The sequence below is a fragment of the Neofelis nebulosa genome, chromosome 10 (genome assembly GCF_028018385.1).
Source record: "Neofelis nebulosa isolate mNeoNeb1 chromosome 10, mNeoNeb1.pri, whole genome shotgun sequence".
In the NCBI taxonomy this organism is placed as follows: Eukaryota; Metazoa; Chordata; class Mammalia; order Carnivora; family Felidae; genus Neofelis; species Neofelis nebulosa.
Genome location: NC_080791.1, coordinates 99511783 through 99533312, shown reverse-complemented (window position 1 = coordinate 99533312; position 21530 = coordinate 99511783). Strand labels below are relative to the sequence as shown.

The window sequence follows — 21530 nt, the reverse complement described above, 5'->3', positions numbered from 1 at the left end:
CTGAGCCACCCAGGTGCCCAACTGTCTGACTTTTGATTTCAGGTCAGGTCATGGTCTCATGATTCATGAGTTCAAGCCCTGCATTGGGCTCTGTGCTGACAGTGTGGATCCTGCTTGGGATTTTCTCTCTACTCCTCCTCCCACTTACTGTGTCTCTCAGAATAAATAAATAAAGTTTAAAAAATTTTAAATAGAAAATGAGAAGATTTGTCCATGAATGTTCATAGCATGGTTATTCTTTACAGCCCAAAAGTGCAACAACCCCCAAATATCCATCAACTAATGAATGGTTAAATAAAATGGTATGTCTATCCAATGGATACTATTCAGCTGTAAAAAGGAATAAAGTACAGTATGGATGAACCTTGAAAACATGATGCTCTGTGAAAGAAGCCAGTCACAAAAGGCGGCTTGTTTTATGATTGCATTTACATGAAATGTCCAGAATAGACAATTCCATAGAAAGTAGATAGTGGGGGTGCCTGGGTGGCTCTGTCAGTTAAGCATCTGACTCTTGGTTTTGGCTGAGGCCATGATCTCACAGTTCATGGGTTCAAGCCCTGCATCGGGCTCTACTCTCACAGTGTGGAGCCTGCTTGGGATTCTCTCTCTCCCTCTCCCTGCCCCTCCCCTGCTTGTGTTCTCTCTCTCTCTCTCTCTCTCTCTCTCTCAAAACTAAATAGACTTTAAAAATTAAAAAATAATAAAAATAATTTTTTAAAAAGACAGTAGATAGTGGTTGTGGGGTGTATTAATTTGCTCGGGCTGCCATAACAAAGTACCATAGACTGAGTGGCTTAAACAGTAGGAATTTATTTTCTGAAAGTTCTAGAAGCCAGAAGTCAGAGATCAAGTGTTGAAAGGGTGGGTTCCTCCTGAGGCCTCTCTCCTTGACTTGTAAGATGGCTGTCTTTTGTCTATGTCCTCACTTGGTCTTACAGTGTGTGTCTGTGTCCTGATCTCTCTCTTATGACACTAGTCATATTAGGTTAGGGCCCTCCCTAATGACTTCATTTTACCTCTTTAAAGATGGTGTCTATGGGGCGCCTGGGTGGCTCAGTTGGTAAGTGTCCGACTTCAGCTCAGGTCATGATCTCACGGTTTGTGAGTTCGAGCCCCACATTGAGCTCTGTGCTGACAGCTCAGAGCCCGGAGCCTGCTTCAGATTCTGTGTCTCCCTCTGTCTCTGCTCCTCCCCCACTCACACTCTCTCACTCCAAACTTAATAAACATTAAAAAAAAATTTGAAAAAAAAAAGATGGTGTCTCTAAGTGCATCCCATCTAGGGGTAAGTCTTCAACATATGGATCAGGGAGGGCACCAATTCAGCCATAATGGGGGGGATAGAGTGACTTCTCATCAGTATGGGGCTTCTTTTTGATGTGGTAAAAATATTCTGGAATTAATGGTGATCAATGCACAAATTTGTGAATATACTAAAAACTCTGTTCATCCTGAAAGAAAGATTTTTGCCCTGGGACAAGAAAGAGCCTGGTGTGCAGAGAAGAACGAGAAAAATCAGGGGAGACAAGCTGGTGGGATTGGCAGGGCCCTGTCACCTAGAGTGTCTCAATACTAGGACCCCCAATATTTCAAGCATCTGCTCTCTATTTAAGACGTTCTGCTCTCCAAATAGATGTCTATATAAGACAGCTCTACATAAGGTGCCAGGGTGGCTCTTGGTTTCAGCTTGGGTCATGATCTCAGGGTCCTCAGGTCAAGCCCTGTGTCAGGCCCCACACTGGGCACAGAGCCTGCTTGGGATTCTCTCTCTCCCTCTACTGCTTGTACTCTCTCTCTCTCTCTCTCTCTCTCTCTGAGAACCTACTTCTTTAAGTAAACTTATATTCAAAAATTTTTAGGGGCGCCTGGGTGGCTCAGTCAGTTAAGCGTCCAACTTCAGCTCAGGTCATGATCTCGCGGTTCATGGGTTTGAGCCCCGCATCGGGCTCTGTGCTGACAGCTCAGAGCCTGGAGCCTGTTTCGGATTCTGTGTCTCCCTCTCTCTCTGCCCCTCCCCAACTCGCGTTCTGTCTCTCAAAAATAAATTTTAAAAAATTAAGAAAGAACATTAAACTTATATTAAAAATTTTTTTAATCTAAAAAAAAAGGGCAGGTGGCTTGGGTGGCTCGGTTGAGTGTCTGACTCTTGGTTTCCTCTCAGGTCATGATCCCAGGGTCGTGGGATCGAACCCCACATCAGGCTCTGTGCTGAGCATGGAGTCTGCTTAAGATTCTCTCTCTCTCTCTCTCTCTCTCTCTCTCTCTCTCTCTCTCTCTCTCTCTCTTTCTCCCTCTGCCCCTCTCCCCCCTTGCATGCTCTCTCTCTCTCAAAATAAAAAATAAAATAAATTTTAGAAAAGATGTTGCCCTTCTCCACAGTGTCTGGCACTAAAGCACATTATTAGGAACCTTTCCAAACTGGGAAGGGGATTGGAATTGGGACACTTTTTAAATGTTCAAAGGTCGGGGCGCCTGGGTGGCTCAGTCGGTTAAGCGTCCGACTTCGGCTCAGGTCACGATCTCACGGTATGTGAGTTCGAGCCCTGCGTCGGGCTCTGTGCTGACTGCTCAGAGCCTGGAGCCTGTTTCAGATTCTGTGTCTCCCTCTCTCTCTGACCCTCCCCCGTTCATGCTCTGTCTCTCTCTGTCCCAAAAATAAATAAATGTTAAAAAAAATTTTTTTTAATAAAAAAAAAAAAAATGTTCAAGGGTCAACTCCTGTCCCTGGTGGGTAGTGCGCCATGGAGCAGGTGGACACAGCTTGGGATGACCTCTTGCTTTTCTACAGCTTCTTCAACACTGAGTTCTAACAATCCACCGAGGTAGGTAACAGTACTCTTGCCCAAAGTCACACGGCCCACACAGCTAATAAATGGCAGAATCAGCCTGACTCCAGAGTCCACGCTATTCCCCACTACCCTATGCTGCCTCCTAACAACCCTGTGAGTTAGGGTTTATTAGCCTATTATTATCCTCATTTGACACGAGGAAGCTGAGGCGCAGGGGTGAATCACAAGGCTCGGGTCATACTGTGATTAAGCACTGGGTGTTGGGGACGGTGTGGGCATGTGCGTGTGTAAGAGGCCTCGGTGCAGTGCCCGGCGAATCACAGAAACAAATCCTGGGGGACGGTGGGTCTAGGGGGAAGGTTGCGATGGGGAGGGGCAGGGCTCGGGGCTGGTCAACCGCCTCACTCATCCCTGCTTCCTCAGCCCACCTCTGGAGGCAGCTCCTTGGCCAGCCTCCGGGGAGGGCCTGTCCTGCCAGGCGAGTTGGGGCCAGTTTCAGAGGTGCCGAAGAGACACCCACGGGGCTGCCCAGGGAGCAGGGTGCCTGCATCCCTGGGCAGCCAGCTCCCAGCTTGGGGTGGGTGCAGCAGAGGCCCGCATGACATTGTGGCTGACATTCCTCAGCGGCCACGTGGCCCCAACTGGCAGGGACAGCTGCGATCAGGGGCCGCACCAGCTTTGTTCCCAGGGTGGCGCCTGCTCTCCATCCAGGCCCTGCTCGCCTCCTGCCTGGTGCTGCTTTCCTGCCCGTGGCTCCGTGGGCAGCTGGCACCGTGGTCCCCGCCATGAGTGCCTAGAAGCCCGCAGCCACCAGGATCTCTCCGTGTGCCGGGCAGGGCTCTGGAAGGATGGGGCAGGACCAGACGAAGCAGCAGATCGAGAAGGGGCTCCAGTTGTACCAGTCCAACCAGACAGAGAAGGCGCTGCACGTGTGGATGAAGGTGCTGGAGAAGAGCGCGGACCTCGTGGGGCGCTTCCGCGTGCTGGGCTGCCTGGTCACGGCGCACTCGGAGATGGGCCGCTACAAGGAGATGCTGAAGGTGGGCCTGGCTGGCTCCCCCCCCCCCCCCCCCGGCTCCCGACCCTCCCGCCTCCTCAGACTCCCCCGCGTCCCGTGGGCTAGCAGCACGGCCCCGTGGGGGGCTCTGAGTCCCATCTAGGGCCCTGTGGCCTTGAATTTGGGTGTCTGAAACGGAGACCGAACTTCTTAGCTTCAGAGTTCGGGGATCTCCTGGCCAGGTCTGAGAAGGCTCCAGACTTCCCTTTTGGATTCTGAGTCAGAACCCCAGGGGACGTGGAGATCCAGGTTTGGGGCCAGGAGTGGGAGGCCCATGTAGCCTCGGGCCGAAAGGTGAAAGCTATGGATCTGAGTTTGGTTTCAGGGCTGACACTTCTCGCCTATGGCTGGGGAGCAGAGAACTCGTCTGAGGCCGGGCTGGGTCCGAGCGGGGGGCTGGGTCCTAGGCCTCGGCTGCGAGGCAGGGAGGAGGTTTGGGTCGGAGGCTCAGAGTCCAAGTGGAAGACACCTGCCCCCACCCTCCTGGCAGTTCGCTGTGGTGCAGATCGACACCGCTCGGGAGCTGGAGGATGCTGACCTCCTTCTGGAGAGCTACCTGAACCTGGCGCGCAGCAACGAGAAGCTGTGTGAGTTTCACAAGACCGTCTCCTATTGCAAGACCTGCCTTGGCCTGCCTGGCACCAGGGCAGGCGCCCAGCTCGGAGGCCAGGTCAGCCTGAGCATGGGCAATGCCTTTCTGGGCCTCAGCCTCTTCCAGAAGGCCCTGGAGAGCTTCGAGAAGGCTCTGCGCTATGCCCACAACAACGATGATGCCATGCTCGAGTGCCGTGTCTGCTGCAGCCTGGGCAGCTTCTATGCCCAGGTCAAGGTGGGCCTGGGCCCAGGGGGAGGGAGGGCGGCAGAGGGCTCCGGTCCCCTGACACCCTCGCACAAGCCCCGCTCCCCATTCAGGACCTCTCTGAGTCCTCCCACGTAGGAGAGTCTGAGAGGGATGGTAAAGACTCACCAGGAAGGGCAGAGACAGAATTCAAACCTTGGTCTGTCTGCCTTCCTGGGAAATGGGAGGCTCCTGTGTGAGGACAGGCCAGGAAGCCGCACTGCCGTGTGTTTTGCTGTGTGATCTTGGACACAGCACCTTTCCTCTCTGAACCTTGGTAGGTGCAGCTATAAAATGAGGGAGAATAGGGCCCACCCTCCAGCATGGTTGTAAGAATTCATTCATCAAATATGTATTGCCGGGCTCTGTTGGCTTGGGATGTAAGCAGGGAAAACAACAACAAAGCCTCTGGCCTTGTAAAGGTTGCATTCTAGAAAATGACAAATAAACACCATCAGTAAGTCAATCATACAGCATGCTAGAAAGTGCTTAGGAGAGGGGCGCCTGGGTGGCTCAGTCAGTTAAGCATCCGAACCTTGATTTTGGCTCAGGTCTTATCTCTCAGTTTGTGGGCTGGAGCCCCACGTAGACTCCGTGCCGACAGTGCAGAGGCTGCTAGGGATTCTCTCTCTCTCTCTATTTCTCTCTCTCAAAATGAATATGTAAACATGAAGAAGAAGAAGAAGAAGAAGAAGAAGAAGAAGAAGAAGAAGAAGAAGAAGAAGGAGGAGGAGGAGGAGGAGGAGGAGGAGGAGGAGGAGGAGGAGGAGGAGGAGGAGAGGAGGAGGGGGAGGAGGAGGAGGAGAAGAAGAAGAAGGGGTAGAAGAAAGTGCTCAGGAGAAAGGAAAGAAGGAAAAGGGGGTGGGAAGCGCCAAGGATGGAGTGTTGCAGCTTCAAATAGGGTGATTGGAAGGCTTCATAGAGGTGGCATCAGCCTGGTGATTGGAAGCAGACGAGAGGGTGAGCCATGCAGAAATCTGGCAAAAGCATGAAAAAGGAGACAACAGCTAAAGCAAAACCCTGCTCTGGGCAGGGCAGGAAAGGGAAATAGCTGGCATGTTCCAGGGCTGATGGAGGCCAGCATGATGGCAGCAGGTGTGTGAGAAGGAGGTAGGAGGTGGTGAGGTCCAAGAGGTAAGGAGTGGGGAGGGGAGAAGGCAGATTGCGAATGAACTGATGGGGGCAGTGACCACAGGCTTCTTTCTGGTCCAGTGTTGGTTCTCCTGGGACCCCAAGGCATCCAGGCTGCTCTTGGCCCACAGGGGCGGGGGGAGGGGGGCGTTGATGCCTGGCATACAGTAGATGCTTAATAAATCTGGGGGTAACTGGGTGTGTAAATGCTGATGAACTGGAGGTGGGGTGTGAGGAGATGAGAGTCAGCCAGGACAACACCGAGGATTTTGTTTTCAGCAACTAGGTGTATGAAGAATCCATTCAGGGCCACCTGGGTGGCGCAGTGGGTTAAGCATCAGACTCTTGATCTCAGATCAGGTCATGATCTTGTGGGTTAGTGGTTAGAGCCCCACATGGGGCTCTACACTGATGGCTAGGGGCCTGCTTGGGATTCTGTCTCTCCTTCTCTCTGCCCCTCCCTGGCTTATACTCACGCTCTCTCTCTCTCAAAATAAATAAACTTAAAAAAATTTTTTTGAAGAATCCATTCAGTGAGATTTGATAGGATGGGAGAGGGACGAGGTGTCTTAAAACCTTTTTTATTACAAAGAAAAGTAACCATATAGGAAAATAGAATACTATCATGAATCTGCATATACCCACTTAGATTTAACAATTATTAATATTTTGCCATAGTTGACTTACATATTTTAACTGAAGTGTTATGATATGAAATTAGAGATATCGTGGTATTTTACCCCAAAGTAGTTCAGTATGTATCCCTGAAAGAAAAAAAAAAAGACATTTTCTTATATAAGGACACTTTCTTACATAATCACAATTATAAATTTCTCTGCTTATGCTGAAAACACGCCTTTACCCTCAGCTTCTATAAATTGGAACACAAGTAAAAGGCACATGTGCAGCAGGAATTACGTCCCTTAAGTCTTTTCCAACAGAAAATGTCTCCCCTTTATTGTCTATGATTTAAAATGTTTAAAAAAGTTTTATTTATTTTTGAGACAGAGTGGGGAGGGAGGGGCAGAGAGAGAGAGAGAGAGAGAGAAGCAGGTTCCAAGCTGTCAGCACAGAGCACGATGCAGGGCACGAACCCACAATCCGGGAGATCATGACCTGAGCTGAAGTCAGATGTTTAACCGACTGAGCCACCCAGGTGCCCCTTTATAATTTTTATCGAAGAAGGCACCCATTGCCCTGTAACACGTTTCATCTCACTGTCCCATTGCTTCCGCAAGGAGTCCTTTGACTTGGTTTTTTTCTCTCCTTTGCCCCCTGGGAACTGGAACTTAATGACTTGGGAAGAGTCAGGTCACACGTTTTTGGTAAGAAGACTGTGTAAGCCCTGCTGCTCACCTCGTGTTGTATCAAATCCGATAGAGGGGGCGACAGCCTGATCCTTCTGTTTGAGGGGTCGCATTTCTCTTTTCGTGACCAGCAGGTGAGCTTGGGGTGTTGACACTGTGGCTCCCTGTGAATATTCAGTTCTGCAGTAACATTTCCCATAACGGTTTTAGCATCTAGTGATGTTTGTTGTCTGAATCACTTCTCTTATTTCAACTGCAATGAAATGGCGATTTCCAAGCTCTTACCATTCCTTCTATAATTGCTGCCCGGATTTCTTGGGAAGGACGAACTCTCCCCCTTCGCGTGGGGCTAATTGGCTCCTCCAAAACACAGTTCCTACAGGAAAGGTGGAATAAGTACATTCCTCTTTCCTTTCATTACCACTTTCATAATAAGGAATTGTTGTCATAGCTGCCTTCAAGGATCAGATCACTTATTTGTTTTGCTTTCTTCTTTTGGAGTATCATTATAAAATCCTGGATTTTAAAAAATATTCAATAGTCTTCAGTTAATTTCAGTATTGTTCTTTGCAATGGTCAAATTATCTTTTTTTTTTAACTTTTTTTTTTTTTTTTTTTTTTTTTTTTTTGAGACAGAGAGAGACAGAGTGTGAGCAGGGGAGGAGCTGAGGGGAGAAGCTGAGGGGAGGGGGACACAGAATCCGAAGCAGGCTCCAGGCTCCGAGCTGTCAGCACAGAGCCCGACGCGGGGCTCGAACTCACGGACTGTGAGATCATGACCTGAGCTGAAGTCGGACGCTTAACCGACTGAGCCACCCAGGTGCCCCTACAAGGGTCAAATTATCTTAACTTTAGTTACCAGAATTCCTTCACTATGGCTCCTGTGTCCTTTTGGCAAGACTTCATTTAAACACTGAAAGTGTTCTTGTTTTCTGGAAGAATAAGCTGTCTCAGGCTCATTTTGTATATTTGCTGCCCCAGACCTGGAATTAGCCATTTCTCTGGGCTGTTTTTAGTGGGAAATTGTATTAAAGACCAAACGTGGGTTCTCAAGGTGCTCATTGCAACTGGGTTGTCATGGCTTCTAAATCTTTTTAGTTGCCAAGACAACTGAAGTTTATGCTAATATTTGCAATTCAAATCTAATGTTTCAGGATTTTCCGTAATTTATTTTAATCTTGATTTTCTTTTCTCTTAGGCTGAAAGTGTTGACTTTTAGCAACATAATTACGTATTTTAACATACAAAATACACAAAGTACTTTCAAAAGACAATACCAATATTACTTAAAAGAAAAAGACAACTGAAAGATGTTTAAGATTTCTTTGCTGTTTGGGGCGCCTGGGTGGCTCAGTCGGTTAAGCGTCCGACTTCAGTTCAGGTCATGTTTTCGCGGTCCATGAGTTTGAGCCCCATGTCGGACTCTGCTGACAGCTGGGAGCCTGAGGCCTGTTTTAGATTCTGTGTCTCCTCTCTCTCTGACCCTCCCCCGTTCATGCTCTGTCTCTCTCTGTCTCAAAAATAAATAAAAACATTAAAAGAATTAAAAAATAAATAAAAGATTCCTTTGCTATTCTTTTGTCTTTATCATATATTCTACTGTGGATGAACGGTCCAACTACATATATACCAAGGTCATCTGAAATAATTTTTTCTGTGTGGTTATGTTAATATAATACATTATAATGTAATAATATATTATAGAATTATATTTAATATTATATTGCAGTATCATTATAATAATAGTATAATTAAACATTATAATTAATTAGAATATTAGTATGATGATACGTAATTAGGGTCATTTATTTAAATTTTCTTTTTCCTTTTCTTTCTTTTTTTTTTAAGAGAGAGAATGTGAGTGAGGGAGAGGGGTAGAGGGAGAGAGAGAGGAAATCTTAAGCAGGCTCCACGTTAAGCACAGAACCCGATGTGGGGCTCAAACCCACGATCCTAGGATCATGACCTGAGTCGAAATCAGGAGTCCAACGCCAACTGACTGAACCACCCAGTTGCCCCCTTTTATTTAGGATTTAAAAAAAAATAAAAAAAATTTGAAGCTGTAAAACATTTACATGGCTTCACATTAAAAAGTATCTAACAAGGGGCACTTGGCTGGCTCAGTTGGTGGAGCATGTGACTCTTGACCTTGGGGTCCTGAGTTCCAGACCCATGTTGCATAAAGATTACTTAACTAAATAAAACTAAAAAGTATGTAACAAATTTTGTGAGGAACTGGTTTTTATTGGGGTTATCGAGAATTCTCTTTCAGTCATATTAACTGGGAGATGCTTGTTAGATATTAAGCGAGAGATCACACAGATTTTCTATGAGAAAGAACAGAGCAATGGGGCTGTAGCTGAAGGGGGACATGAGGTCAAAAGAAGGTTGTTTGATTTTGATTTATTTTCTCTAATGAGGTAAGAAACACCAGAATGCGTTTGTACACCGATGGGCATGATCGAGTTGAAAGAGACGGGGGATTTGTTCCAGAGCTCCATGGAGGGACTAACATCTGTGGGAGCCAGGAACCCTCCTCCACGGTGGCAGGAGGGAGGCAGAGAGTGGTCGATCTCGCGGATTAGGTGGAGAAGGTGGAGAGGGGAGAGTCCTTTTTGACTTTCTTCTGTTTTCCCTGAGGACATTGGCATCACCTCCTGATTTGGAGGTTGGAGGAGCAAGAAAGGACAAGGGAGTGATTTCTTTGCCTCAGTGGTCTGTTCTTCGGAGCAGACTGCGCTGGCAATCGGTCACTGAGCTTTCGGTGAGCACCTGCTCTGGGTACCAGGGGGCAGATGCTAGGGGTGGGGTGTCTGGTACTCTCCCTGCCACGTGTCTCTGAAGCTAAGGGGCCCCACTGGGACCCAGTGAGGAGAATGAGTACCTTCTCATTCATTCCTTCACTCAACAATAGTCATGATGTGTCTACTAAGTGCCAAGAACTGTGCTAGGCTCTTGGGATCCGTCAGCAAACCAGATGAAAGTTCACGGAGCCCACACATTTGCACCGGCTGTTCCCCCTGCCGGGATCACTCTATCCCTGGATTCTCAAAGGAATGACTGAACGCCAGTGGGGCCTGTGGGTACCCCTGATTCCTGGAGAAGCCAGACCCTGGAGCCCTTGACTTAGAGGCAGCTCCTGCCATTCGGTGTGTCCCATCTTGTCCCACCTCCTCTCTGTGTCCCCCGCAGGACTACGAGAAAGCCCTGTTCTTCCCCTGCAAGGCCGCAGAGCTCGTTAACGACTACGGCAAAGGCTGGAGCCTCAAGTACCGGGCCATGAGCCAGTACCACATGGCCGTGGCATATCGCCTGCTGGGCCACCTGGGTAGCGCCATGGAGTGTTGTGAGGTGGGGCAGGAGGGAAGGGTGGCAGGTGGAGGGTGGTGGTGTGGGCCAGGGTGTCCTCCTTCCACATCAGCCCACTGAGGGCCCCAAGATCTGCCCTTGGCCTTGCTTCTGTAAGAGCCCCTGAAGGATGCGTTTATTCCACCATCCCCAAACCTCACTCCCTTCCAGGCCCTTCCCTCTGCCCACCCCATACACACCCTCTGTGGGACACTTTAAGTAGGAAGAGAGCCAGTCTCTGGAGGTCCACTGACCTGGGTTCAAATCCTAGCATTGCCACTTGCTAGCCGGGTGGCCTTGATCAAATCACTTCTGCTCTCTAAACCTCAGTGTCCACTCCCCTGGGTGTCGCGAGGCTTCCGTGGTTCAGCGCGGGGCCTCAGCACGGTGCTAGGTGTACTGGGCTCTGAGGATGTTGGCGATCCCTGGCCACCCTTGTCAGCGGGGCCCACTGAGCGATGACACCCCAGTGGTGGGCAGATGAGCAGGCCTGAGTGACCAGCCTCCCTCACAGGAGTCTATGAAGATTGCACTGCAGCATGGGGACCGGCCACTACAGGCACTCTGCCTGCTCTGCTTTGCTGACATCCACCGGAGCCGTGGGGACCTGGAGGTGAGGTCACTGGAGAGCGGAGGGAGGGGTTGTAGGCCTGGCCCAGTCCGACTCCACCCTCCACCTGGCTGTGCAGACAGCCTTCCCCAGGTACGACTCCGCCATGAGCATCATGACTGAGATTGGAAACCGCCTGGGGCAGGTGCAGGTGCTGCTGGGTGTGGCCAAATGCTGGATAGCCAGGAAGGCACTGGACAAGGTGAGGTCAATCTCCTTCCTACCGTTCCCGGCTTTCCCCACTGCTCCTATTTGGAGCCGGTGGGTCACCCAGAAATCTGTGGGGCTGGTTCTGGGCAGGACTCTTTCGGACACTTTGTCTGACGTCAGCCTCACCCGAATCCCATGAGGGGGGTACATTCCAAGTCATTTTCCCGACTCAGAGAAGGCCCATGAGGTGCCCAGACCCACAGCTAGCAAAGGGCCAGAACTGGGTTTGAATTCAGGATGCTTTAACTGCTTTCATGATTTCACGACACCCAAAGAGACAGAAATGTTCTTCCTATTCTGTATCTGAGTAAACTGAGGCAGCAGGTGACTTGCCCATAGAGCTCTGTGACTGTGCTCCAGCCTCCTTCTGCTACATGCACACACAGGGCAGCTGCCCAGCTCCCTCCCCAGGCCCACCCCTCCCTAGCCCTCCCTTTCCTGTGAGCCACGGCCTCTGTCAGACAGCTCTGCCTGCGGCCCTGGCCCCGTGTCTTCCAGGCTCTGGATGCCATCGAGAAAGCCCAGGACCTGGCCGAGGAAGTGGGGAACAAGGTCAGACCTGATTCTGTCTTCTGGGTCTGGAGTCAAGAGCCCAAGGTGGGATCTTGGGTGTGTGGGGAGGGCTGTCCTGAGAGCCCACACATGCCCTGAGCCCTTCTGGATCTCCAGGAGTTGCCCCGACCTGTTCCCAGACCCTGGCTGTTTCTTTTCCACACAGAGAGCACTTTAGAGGGCAGGGCAAGAATTCCATAGCTCAGAGGAGATCAGAAGTCCTCAGAGCTTGATGGGCATTAAAACCCCTAACAGTGGGCCCCCCATCCACTGAGAACTGGGCACACACAGGTTCTTCTGGGTATTGATCCCAGTCATCACTGTCTCCCTGCAAGGTGGGTACTGCAAGCCCCATTTTACAGCTGAGGAAAGTGAGGCTCAGAGAGGTGCTCCAGGTCCCACACTTGGGACCTGGTCAGTTTTTTTTGTTTGTTTGTTTGTTTGTTTTAATGTTTTCTGTATTTTGAGAGGGCACGAGCGGGGGAGGGGCAGAGAGAGAAGGGGACAGATGATCTGAAGTGGGCTCTGTGCTATCAGCACAGTGTGAAGCTTGAACTCACGAATCGTGAGATCATGACCTGAGCAGAAGTCGGACGCTCAACTGACTGAGCCCCCAGGTGCCCTGGGACCTGGTTTGTCTTAACTCCAAAGCCCATGTTCCTTCCATAGTGCATGTGGCCTCTCAAATTTAATAATTGTATCCAAACCTTTAAATGTTGAAAATAGACTCAGTGTTTCTTCAAGTCTTCTAGAAGATGTGAAATCCTCTGGGATCCGGTGTACATCCCAACTAAAATGCCAAATATCTTTGGTTTTGGCTAGATTATACCCAGTTTTACCCACATATCTCAGGTTGGCCAGAAATGCTGATGAGGTGGTGTATATATTTAATTAACAAAAACAGGACAGCAAATCAATTATTACAGAGTCCTTGCAGCAGATTTTGTCAATAAAATGCTTCAAAAACATTGGATTCCCAGCTAGTTCTAGGGGTGAGGACCACCTATTTCATCCACCTGCTCATTCTGCATGAGGGGAAACAAAGGCCCAGGGAGGGCAAGACGTTTTTTCCTAGGCCCATCAGGAAGGCCAGAACGCAGCCAGGACCGGACCCTGTGGGTCCTGACTGCCTGGTGGTCCCTCGGGGACAGCCTCTGGGGCTGGACAAGGAGGGAGGCTCTCCAGTAGTGACTTGGTCTTGTCCCCTACACCCACCCTCCCGTCCCTGCCGGCCCCAGCTGAGCCAACTCAAGCTGCACTGCCTGAGCGAGAGCATCTATCGCAGCAAGGGGCTGCAGAGGGAGCTGCGTGCGCACGTAGTGCGCTTCCATGAGTGCGTGGAGGAGACTGAGCTCTACTGCGGCCTGTGCGGCGAGTCCATAGGCGAGAGGAACAGCCGGCTGCAGGCCCTGCCCTGCTCCCACATCTTCCATCTCAGGTGAGGGCTCCTGGCCGGTGGGCAGGGGGCACCCAGGGTCCCTTTGGGGTACGCTAGGGCCCCAGCTGGCCTAACCACGATAGTGACACTGAACATAGTGCTTTCTGCATTCCAAGCCTGTTCTAAGTGCTTCCCCTGTATTAACTCAGTGAATCCTCCCAGCAGCCCTTTGAGGTGGCCATTATCCTCCCCAAAGAGAATTCAGAGAGGCCTCTCAAAGGCCATGAGATTCAGACACCCAGGGCTACACAGGTACCGGCCTCCATGCCGATCTCCTGACTCCTGGCCTTCTGGAAGGCTCAGGACAGAGTGCCAGGAGCAAGCAGGATCCAGGGGGCCCTACCCTCTGCCTAGACACCTTCCCAGATCCTACAGAGGGGAGGGGAGGAGAGAGAGCCCAGGCCCAGGATGGAAGCATGGGTTCAGTGAGTGGACAGAGCCCTTCGCATCCCCAGGTGCCTGCAGAACAATGGGACACGCAGCTGCCCTAACTGCCGCCGCTCATCCGTGAAGCCTGGCTTTGTGTGAGTCCCACCAGCAGTCTCGGGCTTCTGCCTCACTTCCCCATGCTCCTTCTCCACCACCGTGCGGGGGTCCCCTGACTGGCCATGCCTTGGACCCTCTTTACTCCTGGGGCAGCCGCCGGGGCCTCCTCCAACCTCAGTCAGGCCCCAGGGCCTGCCCACTGTTGCTCGTCCAGGCTCAGCTGCCCTCCCTGACTCTTTGTACTTTGCTCTTTATAGAAAAATAAACTGTTTGTACTTGACCCCAGCGATTCTGACTCTTTGTGGGTGTGCTGTGGCCAGCACAGACAGGACAGCTTCTTCTTCTCCAACTGGTCTTCTTGACTCCTGTCAGGCAACTCTGACAAGTGTGGATTTGGGGTCAGCAGCCCCTGTGCTGACACTGACTCACCAAACAACCTTGAGCAAGTCACGTAGCCTCTGTGATCGTCCACACATTTATCTAAAGTGGAGAATGATAGGGGTGCCTGGCTGGCTCAGTCGATGGAGCCAGCAACTCTTGATCTCCCGGTTGTGAGTTCAGGGCCCACATAGAGCTTACTTAACAAAATAAAGTTGAGAACAATAAGCCAATCTGTCCACGGGGCAGAGCTGTTGAGAGGATGGAAGAAATGCTGTTATTTGCAGAGGTGGCTTGCCAGCCTGAGCAAGCAGCTGCAAATGCTGTTATTTAAAGAAATTTCTGCCTTCAACTGCTTCCAAGAAAACCATTACACAGATTCTCACTGTATAGGGTTACTTGTGATGGTTTGACTTAAAATATACGCTTACATGAAGTACATTTTAGCGGTGCCCTGGGTCTCACCTCATGGTAATAAGCAGAGATCCTCCACAGCAAGGGACCCAGCTACAACAAATGGGTCTCATAAGATCCAGAGGTCTGCCCTACTCCTTGAAATGACAAGAAACGATTACAGACGTTGAGTCATAATGTTTTTAATTGTGGAGACTGTTGTCAATTGAGCTCTTTCCACGTGGGCAGTTCTGTGGCACCTGCTCAGAAAAGCAGCAGCGATTTCTCTTTAAAACTGATTAATGAGGGGCGCCTGGGTGGCGCAGTCGGTTAAGCGTCCGACTTCAGCCAGGTCACGATCTCGCGGTCCGTGAGTTCGAGCCCCGCGTCGGGCTCCGGGCTGATGGCTCGGAGCCTGGAGCCTGTTTCCGATTCTGTGTCTCCCTCTCTCTCTGCCCCTCCCCCGTTCATGCTCTGTCTCTCTCTGTCCCAAAAATAAATAAAAAACATTGAAAAAAAAAAATTTAAAAAAAACTGATTAATGATTCTCTCAGGTGACCCTGGTTATGCCCTTTTTTTGGCTCGTTGCACACGGCTAGCCTATGTTGTCTATGGTTTGCGAGGCAGAGCCATCGCGCGAATCCCCTAATTCCTAGCTGCGCCAGATTCTGAGGTCAAGTCACCCCTTCGAACGTGCCCTTTCAATTACCGGCCAGATTAACACTACATTTCCCAGACACCCTGCAGGCTCCTTTCATTGCTCCCTCCCCTTCCGGTTTTATATCCAGGCCCCGCCCATTGCCCGCGCCGACCAATAGCGCACCCACCTCTCGCTCCTGGTTTAAACAGGACGAGGGCGGTAACGTTCCTGGAGCAGTAGGGGGAGTGAGGGGCGCGTCCTGCGGCCCGGGTTTTGTCTTTTGAATCGGAGTAGCAGATTCGCTCTGGCCGTGGAGGACGGAGCTAATTCGGTTAAGAGTCAGGACTTGGGGAGAGAGGCCCGCCACTAGTCAGAAGCAGGCCTTCAGAAAGAAAGTATTAATCTCTCGCCGCAGTTCCTGTCCAGTCCGATCTTCGGTCTTCTCCTTTCAGAACATGAATCTGCTGCCGGAACTGGAGAGTCCAGTGACTCGGCAGGAGAAGATGGCTACCGTGTGGGATGAAGCTGAGGTGCGCGCTGGGAGGGTTGGGGCTCCCGGAGCTGGGGCCGGCGGGAAGACGCCCTTGGCGGGAGGGTAGGAAGTGGCTGGGGGAGTCAAGATCTAGCCTGGTCCTGGGGTCAGGGCCGCTTGGGATGTGGGCCAGGGTCTCGACTCCTTCATTCTGGTTTTCTGGGCTGGGAAGCTGAAGCTGTGAGTGGGCTCGGAGGACGCGGAATCCTTGCCCTGAGTTTAAAAAAAAAAAAAATTTTTTTTTTTTTTAACAGCAAGATGGAATCGGGGAGGAGGTGCTCAAGATGTCCACAGAAGAGATTATCCAGCGCACACGGCTGCTGGACAGTGAGATCAAGGTGGGCTCACAGCCCCAGGGGCAGCGAGGCCCCCGCAGGGCAGACCCTAGAGATCCCAGCAGCTTCTTTCACTTTGTTATCGGCCTTGCCGGGAGGACTTCGGGCCCGCGGATCAAGAAAGAAGAACTAAGCCTTAGAAGGGAGTCGAAGAGGGTCAGGGTGGTGGGAGGGCAGGTCTGACAGGAGGAATCATCAGAATGCTCTTTCCAACGAGGTCTTTATTCCTCTTGAGAATCTTTCTCTTAGGAAGTCCCCAGTTTACAGATGAGGAAACAGGTTTCTGTTGTGGTGAAATACCCAGCCCTTAATTAGCAGCAAAAGCTAAAACCTGTATTTGCTTGATTCAGGGCCCTGCTCTTTTTCCTCTGCTACAACTGCCTCAGGAAGTTTCCACACTGGCCTGTTTTGACCTCTGCTGGATGTGGACACAGTCAGGTTCACCTTTCAGAGAGCCTTAGAGCTGACTGAATGGGTGCGGGAGGTCCCCTTGGGCAGCCTGGGCTTCACCAGTTACAGGGTTCTAGGGATAAGCTGAGCCACAGCTGAACATTTTGCTTCCACTTGCCCTCATCCCAGATCATGAAGAGTGAAGTATTGAGAGTGACCCACGAACTCCAGGCCATGAAGGACAAGATCAAAGAGAACAGTGAGAAAATCAAAGTGAACAAGACCCTGCCGTACCTTGTCTCCAACGTCATCGAGGTGTGTGTGTATGTGGAGGGGAAGAGAAAGGGTTAGCGGGGCTTGGAGGCAGGCAGCCTGTGATGGTGCCGTTGGAGAAAAAGTGGGTGAAAGTTTTGAGGCCTAACTTGCATGTTAGAGCTGTACCTCGTGAGGCCCCCTCCCTAGTGTGCACTTCCGGGGCTCTACACACACACACACACACACACACACACACGTGTGTGTGTGTGTGTGTGTGTATGTGATATATATATGATATATGTATGATATATGATATATATATGATATAATATATGATATATATATATAACCTGAAAAGGCTTCAGAAGCCTCACATGTATCCTCTTTACTAGGGGGTAGAGAGCTGTGTGCAGAGAAGCAGAACCTAAACAGATCTTACCAGTCCCCTGGCTTATCAGCCACACCTTTGCTGGGCTTGCGGCTAGTCTCAGGAGTGGGGTGGATTGTCTTGGCCCCAGAAGCACGGGGCTTTGGGGAGTTCAAGGGCTGAGCAGGACCTCTTGACCTGAGTTTTTTCCCTTCCTAGCTTCTAGATGTTGATCCCAATGACCAGGAGGAGGATGGTGCCAATATTGACCTGGATTCCCAGAGGAAGGGTAAATGTGCAGTGATCAAAACCTCTACCCGACAGGTGAGGCCAGCTCAATGCTAGGAGAACTGAGGAGGGTGAGGAGTGGATGTGGGACAGGACTAGGGAGTGTTCTTGAGGGCAGTAACAGACTGCACCTGGAATTTTTCATACAGACATACTTCCTGCCTGTGATTGGGTTGGTGGATGCTGAAAAGCTAAAGCCTGGAGACTTGGTGGTGAGTGGTGTCCCTGAGCCCAGGCAGGGCTTTTCCAGTGAGGTTTCTCCCACTGGCTAGCTGAGCCTCTGCCCCAGGCCCAGTTCAGTGTTGGCCCTAAATCTCAGCAGAACAGCCCAGAGAGTCCGAGCTTTATCTGCCTGCTCTTCGGTTCTTGTCTTTCCTAGTCCTGTTTTTTCTTTTCACTCTACAGACACCTATCACCCAGCCAGTTAGTTAGGCCTTGAGCTGGGACAAATCTGAAGGCTTTGTGCTCTGTCCCTAGGGTGTGAACAAAGACTCGTATCTGATCCTGGAGACCCTGCCTACAGAGTATGACTCACGGGTGAAAGCCATGGAGGTGGATGAGAGGCCCACAGAACAATACAGTGACATTGGGGGCCTGGACAAGCAGATTCAGGAGGTGAGGGAGGCACCGGCTGCCACTAGTAGCCTCGCCAGCCTTTTGTTTTTCTGATTCATTGATCAGAGCACTTAGTGCCAGTGTGCCTCCTATCTTCCATCCTACGGTGGTAAGAGGGTGCCCTATGACAGTTTAGGAGGCTGAGGTCCAGAGAGATTAAATGACTTGTTGAGGGCCACAGGAAGGTTAGGGCCAGAGCCAGGACTGGAACTCAGGCTCCTGGTTCTTGTCCCAGTGCCTTTCTACCATATCCTGCTATTTCTGGAGCGACCATAGCCAGCCCTGGTGGGAGTGAGCATTCTGCATCTATTTTTTTAAGTTAATTTATATATATATAAAAACTTGAACTCACAAACCATGAGATCATGACCTGATCTCAAGAGTTGGCCACTGAGCTGAGCCACCCAGGCACCCTGATTCTGCATCCTTTTGATGCAGGGAAGAAGAGAGCAATGTCTCTGAATAGGAGGAGTAGGAGGGTTGCAGATTGGGGTTGAAGTCATTAAGTGTTAGGCTCGGAGCCCTCAGGGCTTCACTCTCCTCACCCAGGACTTCTTCCTGGCAGCTGGTGGAGGCCATTGTCCTGCCAATGAACCACAAGGAGAAGTTTGAGAACTTGGGGATCCAGCCTCCAAAAGGGGTGTTGATGTATGGACCTCCAGGTACGGGGAAGACCCTGCTGGCCCGGGCCTGTGCTGCACAGACCAAGGTGAGTGCTTTGGGAGGGATGAGGAAGAAAGGGGCAGAAGCCAAAGCGTTACCAAAGGGACTCAAGAGGGACCTCTCTTGGTGTCTTTGGCCTGATATGGATCACCGTGCCGCCTCATCAGGCTACCTTCCTGAAGCTGGCTGGCCCACAGCTGGTGCAGATGTTCATTGGGGATGGTGCCAAGCTGGTCCGCGATGCCTTTGCCCTGGCTAAGGAGAAAGCTCCATCCATTATCTTCATTGATGAGCTGGATGCCATCGGCACTAAGCGGTAGGGGGATGCTGAGTGCCTCCAAGGAGATTGTTCTAAATCCTGTTTCCCCTGCTGTCCCATTCTTCCCCTGGAGCAGTGGCAGCTCTCCTCTCGTGGTTTTGCTTCCTGAATTCTCTTCTAACTGGCTTCCCTGCTGCTTTTCTCCTGACTATCTATTCTCCTCACGGCTGCCAGCATGGTCCTTTCATACCTGCTTGCTTCACTCCCATGTACCCCATCCCTCACACAAACATCCTACTTAAAATCCTCCATGGGCCCTGCATTGCTCCTTGGGATAAATGCTGGACTTAACCAGTCCCCTGTGTGGCTGTCCCTGCTCCTCTCCACCTCATCCTGGACCTGCCTCCGCCCCCACCTCTTCACAGCATCCTTCGGGTTTATAGGCCTGCTCCAGCTCTGTGCTGAGAGAGATTTTGCACTTACTGTTCCCTCTGTGGAATGTACTTTTCCCCTGGTGTGTTTTCAGCCTGAGGGATACTTCCTCAAGGATGCCTGCCTGGGTTTTCCCTTATGCTCCAAGTCTGGATCCCGTATTTCTGAGCTATAAGCCCAGTTTGCAGTGGCACATTCATTGGTGGATAGCCCAGGCAGTGGCTAGTTTCGCTCACTGTTTATTCTCAGCCTGGCTGATCCTAGGAGCCTCTCCAGTGTCTGACACCTTCCTTATACCAGTCCTGGGCTGGGGGCCCCCAGTTGAGTGAGACCTTTCTCTGTCCTGGATGGTTGGGTTAGGCTTCCAGTGGGTGGAGGAAGGGAAGGCTCTCCTCGAGTTGTGGCCTCACCAGTGTCTCGGGCCTCTTGTGTGCCCCAGCTTTGACAGTGAGAAGGCTGGAGACCGGGAGGTACAGAGGACAATGTTGGAGCTTCTGAACCAACTGGACGGGTTCCAGCCCAACACTCAAGTAAAGGTGGGTATTGTCATCATGGATGGAAGAAAACAGGGTTTAGAGGGCAGGGGACCTTCGCAGTCACATAGCTAGTGCAGCTAGAGTTAGAATTGAGATTTAACACACTTGATGTGTGATCTGGACCCTGGGCTATCTCTCTGCCTGTCATGGCCTTGAGTGTTGTCTGTCTGGGAGCCCCATCTTCCTCAGTTCAAGTTGATGCTTCTCCTCTTGCTTAGGTAATTGCAGCCACCAACAGGGTGGACATCTTGGACCCCGCACTTCTCCGCTCAGGCCGTCTGGACCGAAAGATTGAATTCCCGATGCCCAACGAGGAGGCCCGGGCCAGAATCATGCAGATCCACTCTCGCAAGATGAACGTCAGGTGAGCAAGGGCATGAGCAAGGTGCTGAGACCTGAGGGGAACAACAGAGCGGTCTCTGTGGCCTTCGTACAGTGTGCCCAGGTCTCTACCCGCCCCTTCTCCCCTCCCTGTTCACACACAACTATTCCACGTGCTGGCTTCCATTTCTCCCCGGAAGCCTGAGATAGAATCTTGCTGGGGTCCAGGCCCTGATTCTGGGTGCTCTGCTCCTTACAGTCACCCTGCCTCCTCCTCCCCCATGATCTGAAGGTGCACAGGCTTGAGGCCCTCCCGTTTCCTTGACTCTCCTGTCCCAGCAGACGAGCACAGCTCAGAATAGCTTGAGCACAGCACAGAGTAGCTCAAGGGAATTCAGCCAGGGGCCAGATGGACTTGGATTTAGATCTGTGTGACCTCTAGTAGGTGCTACAATCTGTCTAAGCCTGAGTTTTCCTCTCTCGTACTTGGGGGTAATGGCACTGCCATTCACTTCCTGCCATTCACTTCCTGGCACCTGAGACTAAAAAATGGCTGTGCTGATGCAGGGCTGATGCTACTGGAAAGAGAGGGAGATGACCATCCTTTGTCTCTACAACCTCTTGCTCCCCTGCCGCAGGCTGAATCAGTCCCTGGAATCTCAGGGACTGAGAAATCTCAGATTTCTAGAAAGCTAGACCCCCAGAAATAACCTGGTCTCTGCTTTGACCTACCCTCTTTCCTCCTGTATCTTGTACTGAGAGGAGAACAAGGCATATTGGGGAAGGGACTTGTCGACGTCACCAGGCGAGTGGGCCTTGCTGCCTGATGGGGAGTGTGGGAGGACATCTCCCACCCCTCGCCATAAGTAATTCAGTCCTGTGGAATCTCTCCTCCACCCCCACACCCAGTCCTGACGTGAACTATGAGGAGCTGGCCCGCTGTACGGATGACTTCAATGGGGCCCAGTGCAAGGCTGTGTGTGTGGAGGCGGTGAGTGCTGGGGTGCGGGAGTGGGTTACTTTGAGCCTTCTTGCCCCCTTCCCTGAACAGGATGGGGCATTTGACTGGTGGAGACCGCTGCGGGGAAGAGGCTCAGAGGGCTGAGGCCTCTCAGAGCCGGGCCAGGGGTGTGGGAAGGCACCCTTAGAGCCTGTGTGTCCTGGGTGCAGGGCATGATCGCGCTGCGCAGGGGCGCCACAGAGCTCACCCATGAGGACTACATGGAGGGCATCCTGGAAGTGCAGGCCAAGAAGAAAGCCAACCTGCAGTACTACGCCTAGGGGGATGCCTGCCGCACCTGCTCCCTGGTCTCACGCTCGTTACAGTTCATAATAAAGGAAGGCTTCAGGTCCCGGG

At 51.3% G+C, this 21530-nt stretch overlaps 2 protein-coding genes across 4 annotated transcripts; both read left to right on the top strand.

Annotated features, from left to right (window-relative positions):
- Positions 1-3432: 3432 nt before the first annotated feature.
- RAPSN (receptor associated protein of the synapse) lies at positions 3433-14049 on the top strand. Of its 3 annotated transcripts, none has more exons than XM_058688942.1 (8): positions 3433-3832; positions 4355-4678; positions 10318-10476; positions 10988-11086; positions 11163-11285; positions 11792-11845; positions 13084-13283; positions 13739-14049. In XM_058688942.1, exons 1-8 carry the CDS (start codon positions 3641-3643, stop codon positions 13809-13811), a joined length of 1224 nt encoding a protein of 407 aa, XP_058544925.1. In that variant the 5' UTR covers positions 3433-3640; the 3' UTR covers positions 13812-14049. The 3 variants fall into 3 exon arrangements, with proteins under 3 accessions (XP_058544925.1, XP_058544926.1, XP_058544924.1); XM_058688941.1 differs by having other exon boundaries at positions 3434-3832; positions 4340-4678; XM_058688943.1 differs by lacking the exon at positions 11792-11845 and having other exon boundaries at positions 4340-4678.
- A 1380-nt stretch (positions 14050-15429) lies between these two features.
- Positions 15430-21530, top strand: PSMC3 (proteasome 26S subunit, ATPase 3). Its single transcript, XM_058688940.1, has 12 exons — positions 15430-15710; positions 15967-16050; positions 16627-16752; positions 17279-17383; positions 17497-17559; positions 17825-17962; positions 18528-18671; positions 18793-18941; positions 19756-19852; positions 20071-20216; positions 21083-21164; positions 21344-21530. The coding sequence occupies exons 1-12, from the start codon at positions 15636-15638 to the stop codon at positions 21452-21454; spliced, it is 1320 nt and encodes a 439-aa protein (XP_058544923.1). The 5' UTR covers positions 15430-15635; the 3' UTR covers positions 21455-21530.